Source organism: Triturus cristatus, chromosome 1_1 (assembly GCF_964204655.1).
Source record: "Triturus cristatus chromosome 1_1, aTriCri1.1, whole genome shotgun sequence".
In the NCBI taxonomy this organism is placed as follows: Eukaryota; Metazoa; Chordata; class Amphibia; order Caudata; family Salamandridae; genus Triturus; species Triturus cristatus.
Window position 1 is genome coordinate 51,274,081 of NC_140579.1, and position 14,610 is coordinate 51,288,690.

General features: G+C 50.2%; 1 protein-coding gene across 1 annotated transcript in view; it reads right to left on the reverse strand.

The window, feature by feature from the left end:
- LOC146869341 (coiled-coil alpha-helical rod protein 1-like) overlaps nt 1-14,610 on the reverse strand; it is a 223,758-nt gene that overhangs the window by 73,602 nt on the left and 135,546 nt on the right. The window contains exon 15 of the mRNA XM_085651076.1: nt 576-677. Within this exon, the coding sequence (XP_085507202.1) occupies nt 576-677 (102 nt within the window). The remainder of the gene's footprint in view (nt 1-575; nt 678-14,610) is intronic.

Genomic DNA, 14,610 nt, shown 5'->3' on the forward strand with positions numbered 1-14,610 from the left:
CATTATGTTTTCTTAATTGTTCAATGAAGAATAAAATATTTAAATGCACATATTTTTATCTTTTTGCGTTTACTGGCTTATGATTGAGAGTATCACATAATTTTGCGACTTTGAGGTTTGTTACTTTTTGTTCTTTCTATAAATTTGTTCAGCTTTGTAATCCCATCTCCTAATAACCAAATGTTGACCTATAGTTTTGCCAGTTTGTAAAAGAAATTATCTACATTGATTCAATCCTCGGGCGAAAAGGGATCTTTTCAGTTTTTGTAAATGTAAATGTAAATGTAAAATCCACTTTTATAGCGCAACTATCACTCCAGGGAGTATCTTGGCGCTCACCCAGCTCAGATGTACGAGACAGGGGGAGAAAGTAGACCTCATTTGCACAGAACACCACATCTCAAACCATAGCTATGCAAGCTGACTCAGTCATAGCGTATACCCAGGTTTTTAATGCTTTCCTATATTGGGTTTCATCCGACATGGAATGTTTTTTCCTGTCACCACTGCTGCCTCATACAGTACAAGTAAGGACCTGCTCTACTGGATCCAAACATGGCCTCCTGGGATCTCACCTGCTTTTGTGTGCTCCCGCCTGGCCTCCTGGACTCTCTTCTCCATCTCTGAGAGCTGTTGCATCATGCCGGCTTCAGCTTCGGACACCTTCTCCTGGAGTGCTGGGGGAGAATATAATAATACAATAGTTTGGGTCTTTTAAGGACTTAAATGCCGCACTGTCTCACCTCTGACTGAACAATGGGGCGAAGCTCATCCCCTAAAAAACAACAATTAAAATATGTATGCTTGATGTGGAGTGAGGCGAACACCTGTACAATTTGCCACTCGGAAAACATGAACCCAGGCCGCCCCTATACTAGAGAAGCACAATATGTCAAGTAAGGTGAGCACCAGGCCTTGTTCATGAGATCAGTTACCAGAGGTATAGCTGTGCGTCAAAGATCACAGAAGACCCAAGTGATGCCGTAGAATGATGCAGGAGAAGTTGGTGATGCAACAAGGTGCAAGATGGCAGTTCTGCCAAGAGGCCTCATAAAGGTACAGCTTGCTCAACTAAGCATCATGAGGAGCAGCTCACCCAAGTGAGGACTGTGAAGAGGAGCTCGCCCAAGTGAGGACTGTGAAGAGGAGCTCGCCCAAGTGAGGACTGTGAGGAGCAGCTCGCCCAAGTGAGGACTGTGAGGAGCAGCTCGACCAAGTGAGGACTGCGAGGAGCAGCTCGCCCAAGTGAGGACTGCGAGGAGCAGCTCGCCCAAGTGAGGACTGTGAGGAGCAGCTCGCCCAAGTGAGGACTGTCAGGAGCAGCTCGACCAAGGCATGTCCATGAGGAACACCTTGCCCAAGTGAGGACTGCGAGGACCTGCTTGCCCAAGTGAGGACTGTGAGGAGCAGCTCGCCCAAGTGAGGACTGTGAGGAGCAGCTCGCCCAAGTGAGGACTGTGAGGAGCAGCTTGCCCAAGTGAGGACTGTGAGGAGCAGCTCGCCCAAGTGAGGACTGTGAGGAGCAGCTCGCCCAAGTGAGGACTGTGAGGAGCAGCTCGACTGTGAGGAGCAGCTTGCCCAAGTGAGGACTGTGAGGAGTAGCTCGACCAAGGGATGTCCATGAGGAGCAAACAAGAAAGAGTCTGCTGTACCTATATATTTTCACAACACGCATTTAAGTCAGTTTTTAAAGGAAAACCACTCTATCTAGACCATGCATATAAATTATGCCACGAATCAAATTGCCATATTTATACTTTTTTTATTTTCAAATTAATTGAAAGAAACTTCTTTTTGGATGCACAAATCATATGTTGAAAAAACGGTTCAACTAGCAAAGGACATAATGGTCCTATGAACAATAATGCCCATGGAAAATCTAAGCACTGGTCTAGATATATGAGTGGTAAAGGTCAGGATAAATGATTTATATATGATAGTTGCACACAAGAAACAAATGAAAAGTCCCCAATTAAGTAGGAAGAAAAATAATAATGAAAACCCAAAAAATGCTAGTCTTGCCAGATAATCAAGGCATCTGTTGCATTTCTAAGGGTGTTAACACATCTGGGTAAAAATAGGTCTAGATAGAGTGGTTTTCCTTTAAAAACTGACTTAAATGCGTGTTGTGAAAATATATATGTACAGCAGACTCTTTCTTGTTTACTTTTGATTTATCCCCTGCTGATCTACCTCTATTAACTTGGGGGTTCCCCTTTGTAGTGGATGTCCATGAGGAGCACCTTGCCCAAGTGAGGACTGTGAGGAGCTGCTCGCCCAAGTGAGGACTGTGAGGAGCAGCTCGACCAAGGCATGTCCATGAGGAGCACCTTGCCCAAGTGAGGACTGTGAGGAGCAGCTCAACCAAGTGAGGACTGTGAGGAGCAGCTCAACCAAGTGAGGACTGTGAGGAGCAGCTCGGCCAAGTGAGGACTGTGAGGAGCAGCTTGCCCAAGTGAGGACTGTGAGGAGCAGCTCAACCAAGTGAGGACTGTGAGGAGCAGCTCGACCAAGTGAGGACTGTGAGGAGCAGCTCAACCAAGTGAGGACTGTGAGGAGCAGCTCGGCCAAGTGAGGACTGTGAGGAGCAGCTTGCCCAAGTGAGGACTGTGAGGAGCAGCTCGACCAAGGCATGTCCATGATGAGCACCTTGCCCAAGTGAGGACTGTGAGGAGCTGCTCGCCCAAGTGAGGACTGTGAGGAGCAGCTCACCCAAGTGAGGACTGTGAGGAGCAGCTCGACCAAGGCATGTCCATGAGGAGCACCTTGCTCAAGTGAGGACTGTGAGGAGCAGCTCGCCCAAGTGAGGACTGTGAGGAGCAGCTCGCCCAAGTGAGGACAGTCAGGAGCAGCTCGACCAAGGCATGTCCAAGAGGAGCACCTTGCCCAAGTGAGGACTGTGAGGAGCAGCTCGCCCAAGTGAGGACTGTGAGGAGCAGCTCGCCCAAGTGAGGACTGTGAGGAGCAGCTCGCCCAAGTGAGGACTGTGAGGAGCAGCTCGACCAAGTAAGGACAGTCAGGAGCAGCTCGACCAAGGCATGTCCATGAGGAGCAGCTCGCCCAAGTGAGGACTGTGAGGAGCTGCTGGCCCAAGTGAGGACTGTGAGGAGCAGCTCGGCCAAGGCATGTCTATGAAGAGCAGTTCACCCACCTGAGGACAATGTAAAGCATCAAAGCCGTAAGAAGCAGCCGACCCAAGTGAGGTGCACAAACTGCAGTACGAGCCGCTCCATCTATGATGCTTCCTCAGACTCAAGAGGCAGCAACACATTCACACAGTGCTGCTGTGGACGTGGGCAACGGCACATTCACCCACAATGGCTTAAGAGGAGATGACCGGAGATTATTGATATAGAAGGAAAAGACAGAAAAGGGGAAAGGAAGGGGGAGAAGAAGAGAGAAAGCGGACATGAGAAAGGCAGCAAATAAAAGAGAAGTGGGAGAGATGAAAATATCAAAGGGGAGGAGGAGCAGAGTTAGAGAAAGTGTGAAGGAGGTGAAGGAACAAGAACAGAAGAGAGGGAATAGAGAAATATAGGTGGTAGTCTGATAAGGTATATCAAACAATCAAAAGGGAACTGGGGGTGCATACATGCCCCTAGGGTATAAGTATTTGAACAAAAGTATGCAGTTCCTTGGAGATATTAAAGAGAATAGAGGACTGGTTGGTGCAGATAAATGTCCAAAAGGAGGAGAGGGTGTCTCCCAATTTAGGAACTAGGGCCATCACACACCTGGCTGGGTGTCATGCTTCATCATGGAGCCTGCTCCTTGTCAGGCACTGCCTGACGGGCACCCTATGAGGGGCTCTTTGTCGGAGATCTATTCCCAAAGCCATATGGTGCGGCGCGGGTACAGGGCCTCGAGGTGTAGATGAGTGTAAAGTTTGTGGGGAAAATGTGGGAGGGATTATAAAATAGGATTCATTGGTACTCAGAATTAATTTTAATCAGCAAGTCCACTTGTCCTAGTTAAAATTTAGAATGGCACACCACTGATGTAATGTTCAGCGGTGGCTACAGCATAGAGGTCAACATGTTTCATGCCTAGGTTGTCAAAAAGATCAAATGGCAGTTCTTCAGGACCAAGAATAAAATAACTCTCTACACAGTGGTTGGTTTCCTTATTAGTATCCAGGGTAAACGGAACACTCACGCAACCTGACAGTGAGGTACCTTGTAGTAATACCGACCTAGAAAACATACTGGTATACACCATTAAAAATCCTCTGAAAAGACAGCATGCATTAGAATTGTAGTCAAGCTGTTAGTGAAAGATCAAAAGTGATAGGCGCAGTGAAAAGGAATAAATAAGGGGCATGCAGGTGGCACATCTAAGGGCAAAGACAGGCGGGGTGGCTTGTCAACCACCATGGTATGTAGGAAAACTGTTGTAACTCACCCATCTGGGGTGGCTCACCAGTTGCAACGATTGCTGATAGAGGAAACGTTAAGAATGTTTAAGGTCCTAGTGTGTAAAAAAGAAGTTGCATCAGATAGAATAATCTAACTGTCACATCAGAAGAAGTACTGCCAACAAAACCGGGAGGGGGAAGGGGGGTCCAAGGGTACACCCCATAGTAACCACAAGGATGAAGTACTTACAGTTGAGCAGCGGCTCAGTAGCAGGTAAACCTACCCTCAGCCAAACCAAACCTACCCTACCAGCTCGGCGGCGTGTCGGAAACCCTGTGGGGCCAGGTTAAATACTCGCACCAGCAGAGATAATCAGAGCAGGAGCCCGAGTGGGGGGCACAACCCGTCAGGGGGTGGTGGTGCATAAAAGTGAGGTGTCTGGGTCTCCAGTCAAAGAATTGAATATGCTACTTACCAGTATGCATCTGTTCTTGGCATGTAGGGCTGCTGACATTCATATCTGTGCATAGATCGCCGCCTAGTGTTGGGTCCGGATGTTTGCACGTTGTTGTCCTGGAAGAGTCTTCGAAGTATCCTTGGATAGGTGACTCCTCCCCTGGACTACAGTGCGCATGGGCATCCTCTCCATCCTCAGATTGTTTTTCGCCATTGTGGCAGTGATGGAGTAGATACAGAAAGTGATGACCATGCTTGCAGTAATTCTGAGAGCTGCAGCTGCGACAGGCGCCGGGGAGGAGGGAGGGCGATATGAATGTCAGCAGCCCTACATGCCAAGAACAGATGCATACTGGTAAGTAGCATATTCAGTTCGAGGCATGTGGGCTGCTGAATTCATATCTGTGCATAGAATACATAGCAGTGCCCTCTATTAGCGGCGGCTACCCGTGCCAGCTGCAGCGGTCTGAAAAAGTGTTTTGAGAACAGCCTGTCCTACAGCTGCCTGCTGTTTTGACTGCACATCTACGCAATAGTGTTTTGTAAATGTGTGTGTAGTGGACCATGTGGCTGCTCTGCATATATCATGCAGGGGAATATTTCCTAGGAAGGCCATGGAAGCCCCCAACTTACGTGTTGAGTGGGCTCGTGGTGGAATAGTTAATGTGCGTTTTGCCTTTTGATAACAGATTTGAATACACTTAACTATCCATCTGGCTATCCCTGCTTTGGAGATGGCGTTACCTTTGTGGTGTGGGGCAAAGGCAACGAACAGTTGTTTTGTCTTCCTGAATGGTTTAGTCCTGTCGATGTAGTACATGAGGGCCCTCCGTACATCTAGTGTATGTAGTGCCCTTTCTGCAACAGTTTGTGGGTTTTGGAAGAAAACGGGCAGTTCAATAGTCTGGTTCATGTGGAACTGTGATATTACCTTGGGCATGAACTTGGGGTTGGTACGTAGTACGACCCTGTTAGCGTGAACCTGAATAAATGGCTCTTGAACGGTTAGTGCCTGGAGTTCACTAACTCTTCTGAGGGAAGTGATCGCTACCAGGAAGGCCACTTTCCAGGTAAGGAATTGAATCTCGCATGAGTGTAGAGGTTCAAAGGGTGGACCCATCAGGCGTGTGAGGACCAAGTTGAGGTTCCACATTGGAGCCGGTGGGTGACTAGGTGGAATGACTCGTTTGAGCCCCTCCAAGAATGCTTTGATGGCAGGCACTCTGAATAGAGAGAGGTGCTGCCTGGTTTGCAGATAGGCTGATATTGCGGTCAAATGGACACGTATAGAGGTGTACGCCAGATTGCATCGATATAGGTGTAAGAGATAACAGATGATGTTTTGGATGGATGTGTCCAGCGGGTTGATGTCATTATTTCCGCAATAAATGACGAACCTTTTCCATTTGGCTGCATAGCAAGCTCTGGTAGTGGGTCTCCTGGCCTCCTTGATGATGTCCATACAGTCAGGTGGCAGTTTGAGATAGCCAAACTCTAGGACTTCAGGAGCCAGATCGCCAGATTCAGCTGTTGCGGATCTGGGTGCTGAACCTCTCCATGGTTCTGCGTCAAATGCGCGGGTTTGATCCGCAGCCTTTGATGCGGCACCACGGAAAGTTCGAGGAAGGTGGTGTACCACGGCTGGCGTGCCCACGTGGGAGCAACTAGGACGAGTGTCAGGGAGTGTTGTCGGAGTTTGCGGGCCACTAGCGGTATCAATGGCGCTGGGGGAAAAGCGTACGCAAATCTGCCGGACCAGTTCATCCATATCGCATTGCCCTGCGACTGCGGATGTGGGAATCTGGCGGCGAAGCTTGGGCATTTTGCGTTTTCGCTTGTCGCGAATAGGTCTATCTCCGGATGACCCCACTGCTGAAAGTACGGTTGGAGTACTGATGGGTGTAACTCCCACTCGTGCATTTGGTGGCTGTGTCTGCTGAGCAGATCCGCCATCTGGTTGTCCTTGCCAGGGAGGTGTTCCGCCATGAGGAACATGTTCCTTTGAATGGCCCACTTCCACATGCTCTGAGCCAGATGAGACAACTGTGGAGAGTGTGTGCCTCCCTGTTTCTGTATGTAGTACATTGCGGTCATGTTGTCCGTCCGGATCAACACGACCTTGTTGCATAGATGTACTTTGAACGCCTTCATGGCTAGGAAGATTGCCATCAATTCCAGAAGGTTGATGTGCAACTTCTTTTGTTGTGTTGTCCATAGTCCTTGCACTGTGTAGTGGAGTACATGAGCTCCCCATCCCTGGAGAGACGCGTCCGCTGTTAGTACTATTTGTGGGACAGGCTCTTGGAACGGTCGGCCCTTGCAAAGGTTTTGTGGATTCCACCAATGCAGAGAGTTGTATGCCCGACCGCTCACCAACACTAGGTCCTTTAACTGTCCTTGAGCCTGATTCCACTGACGTGCTAGGCACTCCTGAAGTGGGCGCATATGTAATCTCGCGTGCGGGACTATGAAGATGCAGGAGGCCATCATGCCTATCAACTGCATGAACACTCGCGCTGGAAGTGAGTGATTGGGTTTGAATTTGGAGATCAGCAGTTGTATGCTGTCGATCCTCACTAAATTTGGCTGAGCTGTGGCCGCCAGAGTGTCTATAGTCGCACCTAGGTACTGTTGTACGTGTGCGGGCTGGAGATGGGACTTTGGATAATTCAGTGAGAATCCCAGACTGTGAAGAAGGTGAATGGTGCGGGACATGTGGCTTGCACATTGCTGGGCTGACTTCGCTTGAACGAGCCAGTCGTCTAGGTAGGGGTAGACGTGTATATGCTGCCTCCGTAGATGTGCTGCCACCGTAGCGAGGCACTTCGTGAAAACCCTGGGCGCTGTTGTCACGCCGAAGGGAAGGACTTTGAACTGATAGTGCTGCCCCTGAACAGTGAACCTGAGGTATTTTTTGTGTGAGGGGTGGATGGGTATGTGAAAGTACGCATCCTTGAGGTCCAGTGTGGCTAGGAAGTCTCCCTGCTTGAGAAGCGGAAGGACTTGCTGTAGAGTGAGCATATGAAAGTGCTCTGAAAGAATGTACTGGTTCAGGGGTCTCAGGTCCAATATAGGTCTGAGCGACCCGTCCTTTTTTGGAATTAAGAAGTAGAGGGAGTACACTCCCGCACCCTGCTCGTGGATGGGTACGACCTCTATAGCGCCTTTTAGAAGCATACTTTGCACTTCTTGCTGTAAGAGCGTTAAGTGCTCTGAGGACATAGGACGGCTTCTTGGTGGTATTGTGGGTGGAGTGGAGGTTAACTCCAGACAGTAACCGTATTTTATAATATCTTTGACCCACCTGTCCGTGGTGATGGAATTCCACGTGGACAGGAACCTTTGTAGCCTTCCCCCGACAGGTGTTATGTGGTCGGGAGGAAGGGAGAGGGCGTCACTGCTTGTTCTTGGGGGAGGACCTGGTGTTGCCGTAGCCGCGTCCTCTGCCCTTTGTGCTGGAGCCACGATATCCACCTCGGGTGTTTTTATCATAGGTGGTCTGTGTATTGCCTTTGTTATATGTTTGTTGTGACCCCTGTCCTCTACCTGCTCCCTTGTTTCCGGGGCGACGAAAGGAGCCGCTCCGAAAGGACTGAGTTTGTAGTGCGCCCATGGACTTTGCAGTGTCCGTATCCTTTTTTATCTTTTCGAGGGTGGTGTCAACCTCTGGCCCGAATAAATAGTCGGGGTTGACGGGCTGGTTCAGTATATTGTTTTGTACCTCAGGCTTGAATCCTGAGATCCGTAGCCAGGCATGTCGTCGCAACATGACGCTTGTGTTTATGGCTCTGGCAGCCGTGTCTGCAACATCTAGTGCGCATTTGATGGAAGCGTTCGTTAGTAGCTGTCCTTCTCTGATGAGCATTTCTGCGCCTTCCTTGAACTGGTCAGGGAGATGTTGGAATATTTGCTCAAGTGTGTCATAGTGCGCTCTATCATAGCGAGCAAGGAGCGCCTGAGTGTTGGCTATGCGCCATATGTTGGCAGCTTGGGCGGCAACTCGCTTGCCAGAGGTTTCTAACACCTTGGACTCTTTGTCCGGGGGAGGAGCGTCACCTGTTGTTTGCGAGTGTGCCCTCTTGCGTGCATTCGCTACGACGATGGAGTCGAGTGGTAATTGTCCTCTGATGTAAGTAGGATCCCCAGGTGCTGATCTGTATTTTTTATCAATCCTGGGGTTTATGACTCGTGCCCTGGTGGGTTCTTTGAAAATGTCCTTGGCTGGTTTGAGGACCCCCTTCAACATTGGCAGAGTCTTTACATGTCTTTCTGAGGATGCAAAGGTGTCCATTAGAAAGTCATCTTCGATGGTATCAGAGTGAAGCTGCACCCCATGGTTATTGGCAGCACGTTCGATAAGAGCATTGAACGCTGCAGTATCCTCCGTAGGAGATGTCTTTGCCCCATAGAGTTGTGGATCCTGTGCATCGAGAGGTGCACTGGGGTCTGCAGGGTCGCCCCAAGTTTGATCAGGGTCCTGCTGGTCATCAGGGTCCGTGTCTACATGGTAGGGGACTTGGTCAGCCATGTAGTCCTCCAATGCGTCTGTATCGGAGCGTGTGGGGGAGAACCGGTGTGGATCCTGGTAGGATGAATGGAAGGGTTCATAAAGGAGAGGTTCCGATTCTGCAGGCAACTTCCTTTTTAGTGGGATCCTGAAAGGGTCCAATGGCGGCTCCGAAGTTATCCTTCGGTCCTGGAGAATCATTCTGCCAGTGCCGGCGTCGATGATACGTGCTGGAGACGTCTCAGCAGGTGTGACCGTAGGTTGGGTGACCCGTGTCCTGAGTTGGAACATTTTTGGGATTGTTGACGGAGGCAAGCCGAAGGTAATGTTGGTCGGCACCGAAGAGGCTGCGGGAGCTCCGACCGAACCGGAGCCCGACGTGTCCTGGAGGACAGGTGTGGTTTTGCTGCCTTGCGTCACACCAGGTCGTACTTGGGGCGCCTTCGAGGCTTTGGCACCGGCCAGGCTCGTAGAGGCGGCCGTAGATTTTTTCGGTGCCGGAGGGTCATCGAGTCGGGGTGAAGAGATCACCGTCGAAGTCTTCGATACCTGAGGCTTAGGTGTCGTCGAGGGAGCGATGTGAGACACAGCAGGCGGTACGGCCCTTGGTGTCGTCGGTGCCGGTAGCCGAGCAGGTTTGTCGGTGCCGATGGCTTTTTTCCGTTTGTCGACTCCAACGTCGCCCGCCTCAAGTTCGGCACCGAAGTCCCTCTTGGTGCGGTCGGTGCCGACGCGGTGCGCTGGCGTCGAAGGCCTCGATCCGACCAGCGCTACTTTCAGTTTCGGTTTCGGTGGAACCTGAGCAGCTTTCGGTTTCGGTTTTGTGATAGGGAAACCAGCCTGTTTATGTAGTAATGGCTGCCGCTGAACGTCCGAGGCCGGGCCCGAGGGCGGGGCCGAAGAACTGCGGGATGGGTCTCGGGTAAGGCCCGAAGGCGATCCCTCGACCGGAGCCATAGGCTGTGGCACTGGTGTTTGAACGGTTTGAACAGGTAGGCCTTGTTCATCATTGGAGCTACTTTCTTCGGCCCCGAAGGCCTCCTCGTCGTCTCCTACCTCGGTGTCGTCTTCACCTCTGTGGAAGAGTGACTCGTCTTCCTCGTCCGATCCGGGTTCGTGTTCGGAAACGGGACTGGAGGGCAAGACTTCCAATTCCTCGACGTCCTCGGCCTCGCCGAAGATGTCTGTCGGGGCCGGTGCCGCGTGCTGCGCCTCGAGTCTCGCCGCTCGTCGATTCCGCAGAGTCTTCTTCGAGCGGAACCGGGCACAGGCCATGCATGTTGATTCGTCGTGGTCCGGCGAAAGGCATTTGTTGCACACCGGATGGACGTCGATGTGTGGGTACTTCGCATTGCATACCGGACACCTTTTGAACGGCGTCCTGGATTCCATCGTCGAAGTCGTCGATGGACAGGTAAATGCGAAAGCAGTCGGTGCTGAAAGTTAGTAAACTAACAAATTCTATCGAAACCCGATCGATAAACAGTACCGACGCGAACTAAAGGCCTTTTGGCCTCGAAAAAATATTTTCCTAACTTGAGCTAAGATAGCACATCCGAACCCAATGGCGGAAAAAAACAATCTGAGGATGGAGAGGATGCCCATGCGCACTGTAGTCCAGGGGAGGAGTCACCTATCCAAGGATACTTCGAAGACTCTTCCAGGACAACAACGTGCAAACATCCGGACCCAACACTAGGCGGCGATCTATGCACAGATATGAATTCAGCAGCCCACATGCCTCGAACGCAAAAAATCGGCGCCATATTGGAACGGTACTTAACCGCTAGAGACTAAGTTACTGACAAGAGTATAAATAGCAGCCGGCATAGGGGCGGAGTGTGTGATGAAAATGACAAGATTGTATTCAAGGCTGAAACAGCGCGTGGGCCACAATAGGTTCACGAATGTGTGAACACAGAGTGGAGGCCAAATGTGAGCGGGTATGGGGGGATGTAATGGCATTTGCTAGAGTTTAATAAAAACAAGACTAAACAGGCAGAAACAACGTGTACACCACAAAGGTATTAGTGATCGTGTGGCTGCCGTTTTTTAATGCAAACCAGACCACCCTCATGGTCACGGTGGACAGGGAGTGAGTTGGCCACAGAAGGTGTATATCAGGATATCAATCTAAATCAGGCCATGGTGGAGAGGTAGTGTGTAAGTGATGTGCTGCCAAAAGGAAAATGACAAATCAAGTAGCATGGGATGGTACAGTGAAATGGAGCGTTGCATAACGGAAGTATGTCATGCACCCTGGATATCAAAGAGACAGGGATGTTGTATATAAATGCCAGATGGAAGTATACGGTCAAGGGCCATCTCACTATGGTTGCAATGTGGCCAAAGTACGACACACAGTTTCCTGGGGTAAGGGAACCTCGTAGAACAGTGTCTTAAGGTTGAGCAGGCAAAAGGGCAGTACGGCAATTATGTAATAGGGTTATTCCATATAGATATATGCAGAACTGTAGACATCTTTGTCAATATATGTGGAAGGATCTCCTAGTTCTGAGAAGCTACATTGAGGCCTATTTTATCCACAAAGGAGAAATGAGGTCTATCTGTTCAGTTCACTCGAAGGGGTGTCCTCATTGAGAACCTGTTTGTCAGTGGAGAGTCGAAAAATCTAATTTTGCTCTCCTGAAGAGGGCATTTTTGCTCATCTGGGGATGTGCTTCAATTATTGTACATCGTAAGTTGTCTGGTGTATGTCCCTTCTGTTTGAAGTGTGTGCACATCTTAGTATTGAGTTTGTGATAAGGAATGCTGCAGCAGTGTACCATGATGCGTGTTTTAACCATCCTGGTAGTCATTTCTATGTCTTGTAAATTACAGGCCAGATCATGTGGAAGATGGCGGATGAAACGTGATCCGCCACAGCTCTGGAGCTCGAATCTGCCGTATGGTGTTTCCTCTGATCGGAGGAGCCCAAAAAAACATTATGTGCCACTTTATGAAGGTGGCGTGAGGCAGAAGGTAGCCTTGCGCTGAGTTTCATTGCGGCGCTCTGCCATTTTTGATGACTTGGTGTGGCGCGGCCCGAGGCATTGCACTGCCTCAGAAGCAAGATTGCACCATAGCCGCCCCTCTAGCACGATCCCCGCACTGCAGAGCCCCGTGACGGCAGCACAGACAGCGTGTGGACCCTCCTGAGCACCCGCCTCGTAGGGATTTCAACGGACTCATCTTCCGACAAGGTACAATAACCTTTGTTGCCATGTTCAATGATTTTTGCCTTACAATGATCTGTCACTAAAGCGGCCTGACCCTAAGATGGCAGCTGAAATGTACGGAAAGAGCTTTACCTTTCCCTACTGAGATGCACTCCAAAAGATTGGCAACTCTTGCAAGTTTGAATAGTAAGGCTGTGTCCGCTGCCTATAAAGAAAGTTTCTGCACACAATCGTTTCCACAAGCACGGCGATCTTCCTCACAGTGGAGCCTGGCCGCACGATGGCGACCATGGTCTAATATCGGCAAAATAATTTGGAAATATAGCCATTTGAGGTTGTTGCGATGTTGAGCTCATTTCAACCCTTCCTGCTGCACCAAGCCAGGGGACACTTTGCCAATACTGCCAGAATCACCGCCGCATCCTTGTCGGACGAAGGAACGCGGCGATTCAAAATGGCGGATTACGAGAGACATCAATAAAACCAGCACTGAAGCACAAGTTACTACTTGTGTACCGATATATCTGTAAGAGACATTAGTTAGTAATAGATTCCTTACCTTAGAATAATCCCCAAGCGTCAGACTGGATCCGGAAAGTTTTGCTAGCAGTACCCCTGTGCGTCAGTAGGCGGCGTCATGCGGGTCAGAGTCCGTCGCTGGCGTCGTAAGCGCCGAGATGACGTCACGGAGACTACTTAGGCGCCACCCATGCGCGCTGACGTCAGTTCTGTACACGACTTTCCGCGCCAGGAAAGCAGAGCCACGCAAGAAACTGACCACTGGTACCAAGAAACTAGGGCCCTGAAAGGGATGACCTTAACCCTAGAAATCAGTTCGGAGAACGGGGAGGATGGGTGGAGCGGTAAGGAATCTATCACTAGCTAATGTCTCTTACAGATATATTGTTACATAAGTAGTAACTTGTGCATCTGAAAGAGACACATTAGTGATAGATTCCTTACCTTAGAATAGATACCCCAGCAATACCAACCCCGGTGGTGGGTCTGCAAACAGATTACACGGAGAAAGTCACGGAGAACAGAACGGCCAAAGAAGCCATCTCTACGGACCTGACTGTCAAGGCAGTAATGCTTGGTAAATGTGTGCAGCGAGGCCCACGTAGCTGCCTGACAAATGTCCTGCAAGGAAACGCCGCGTCCCAAGGCAGTAGTGACTGCAGTTGCCTGGAAGAATGGGCACGCAGCCCCACAGGAGGCTCCTTCTTAGCCAAGGAGTAACACGCTTTGATGCACAGAACGACCCACCACGAGATGGATCGTTTGTGCACGGCCTGACCTTTTTTGGCGCCCGCGTAGCCAACAAAGAGCTGGTCATTCACCCGGAACTGCTGTGTACGCTTCAGATAGAACGCAAGCGCACGTTTTGGGTCCAGACAGTGGAGCCTCTCCTCCTCCCTTGAAGGATGCGGAGGTGGAAAGAAGATGGGCAAAGTGATGGTCTGCCGGATGTGGAAGGGCGAGACAACCTTTGGCAGGAAAGAAGGACGGGTCCTTAAAACCACCTTGGCCGGATGAACAGAAAGGAAAGAGGTTTGGAAGAAAGAGCCTGGAGCTCACTCTCTCTTCTGGCAGAGGTGATAGCTAGCAGGAAGGTCGTCTTGAGAGTGAGAAGATGCAAAGGACAGGTATGAAGGGGCTCGAAGGGAGTGCACATCAGATATATCAAGACAAGGTTCAAGTCCCATTGAGGCATTATGAACGGCACGGGAGGAAACGTGTGCGTAATGCCTTTTATGAAACGGTTAACAACCGGAGACGTAAAAAGAGAAGGCTGATCTGGAAGCCGTAAAAAGGCAGAGATGACCGAAAGATAACCTTTGATAGTGCCCAGAACAGAGCCCTGCTGGGCCAAAGAAAGAAGGAACTGAAGGACTTCAGAAAGAGGGGCAGAGAGGGGATCCACAGCCTTAGCAGTGTACCATGCCACAAACTTGTTCCACCTGCAGGCGTATACCGTTTTAGTGGAGGGACGCCTGGCTGCCAAAATGACATCACAGACTTCGGGAGGAAGATCAAATGCTGTCAACTGTCACCTCTCAATCTCCAAGCATGGAGGTGGAGGCTGTACAGGTTCGGGTGGAGAACGTCCCCT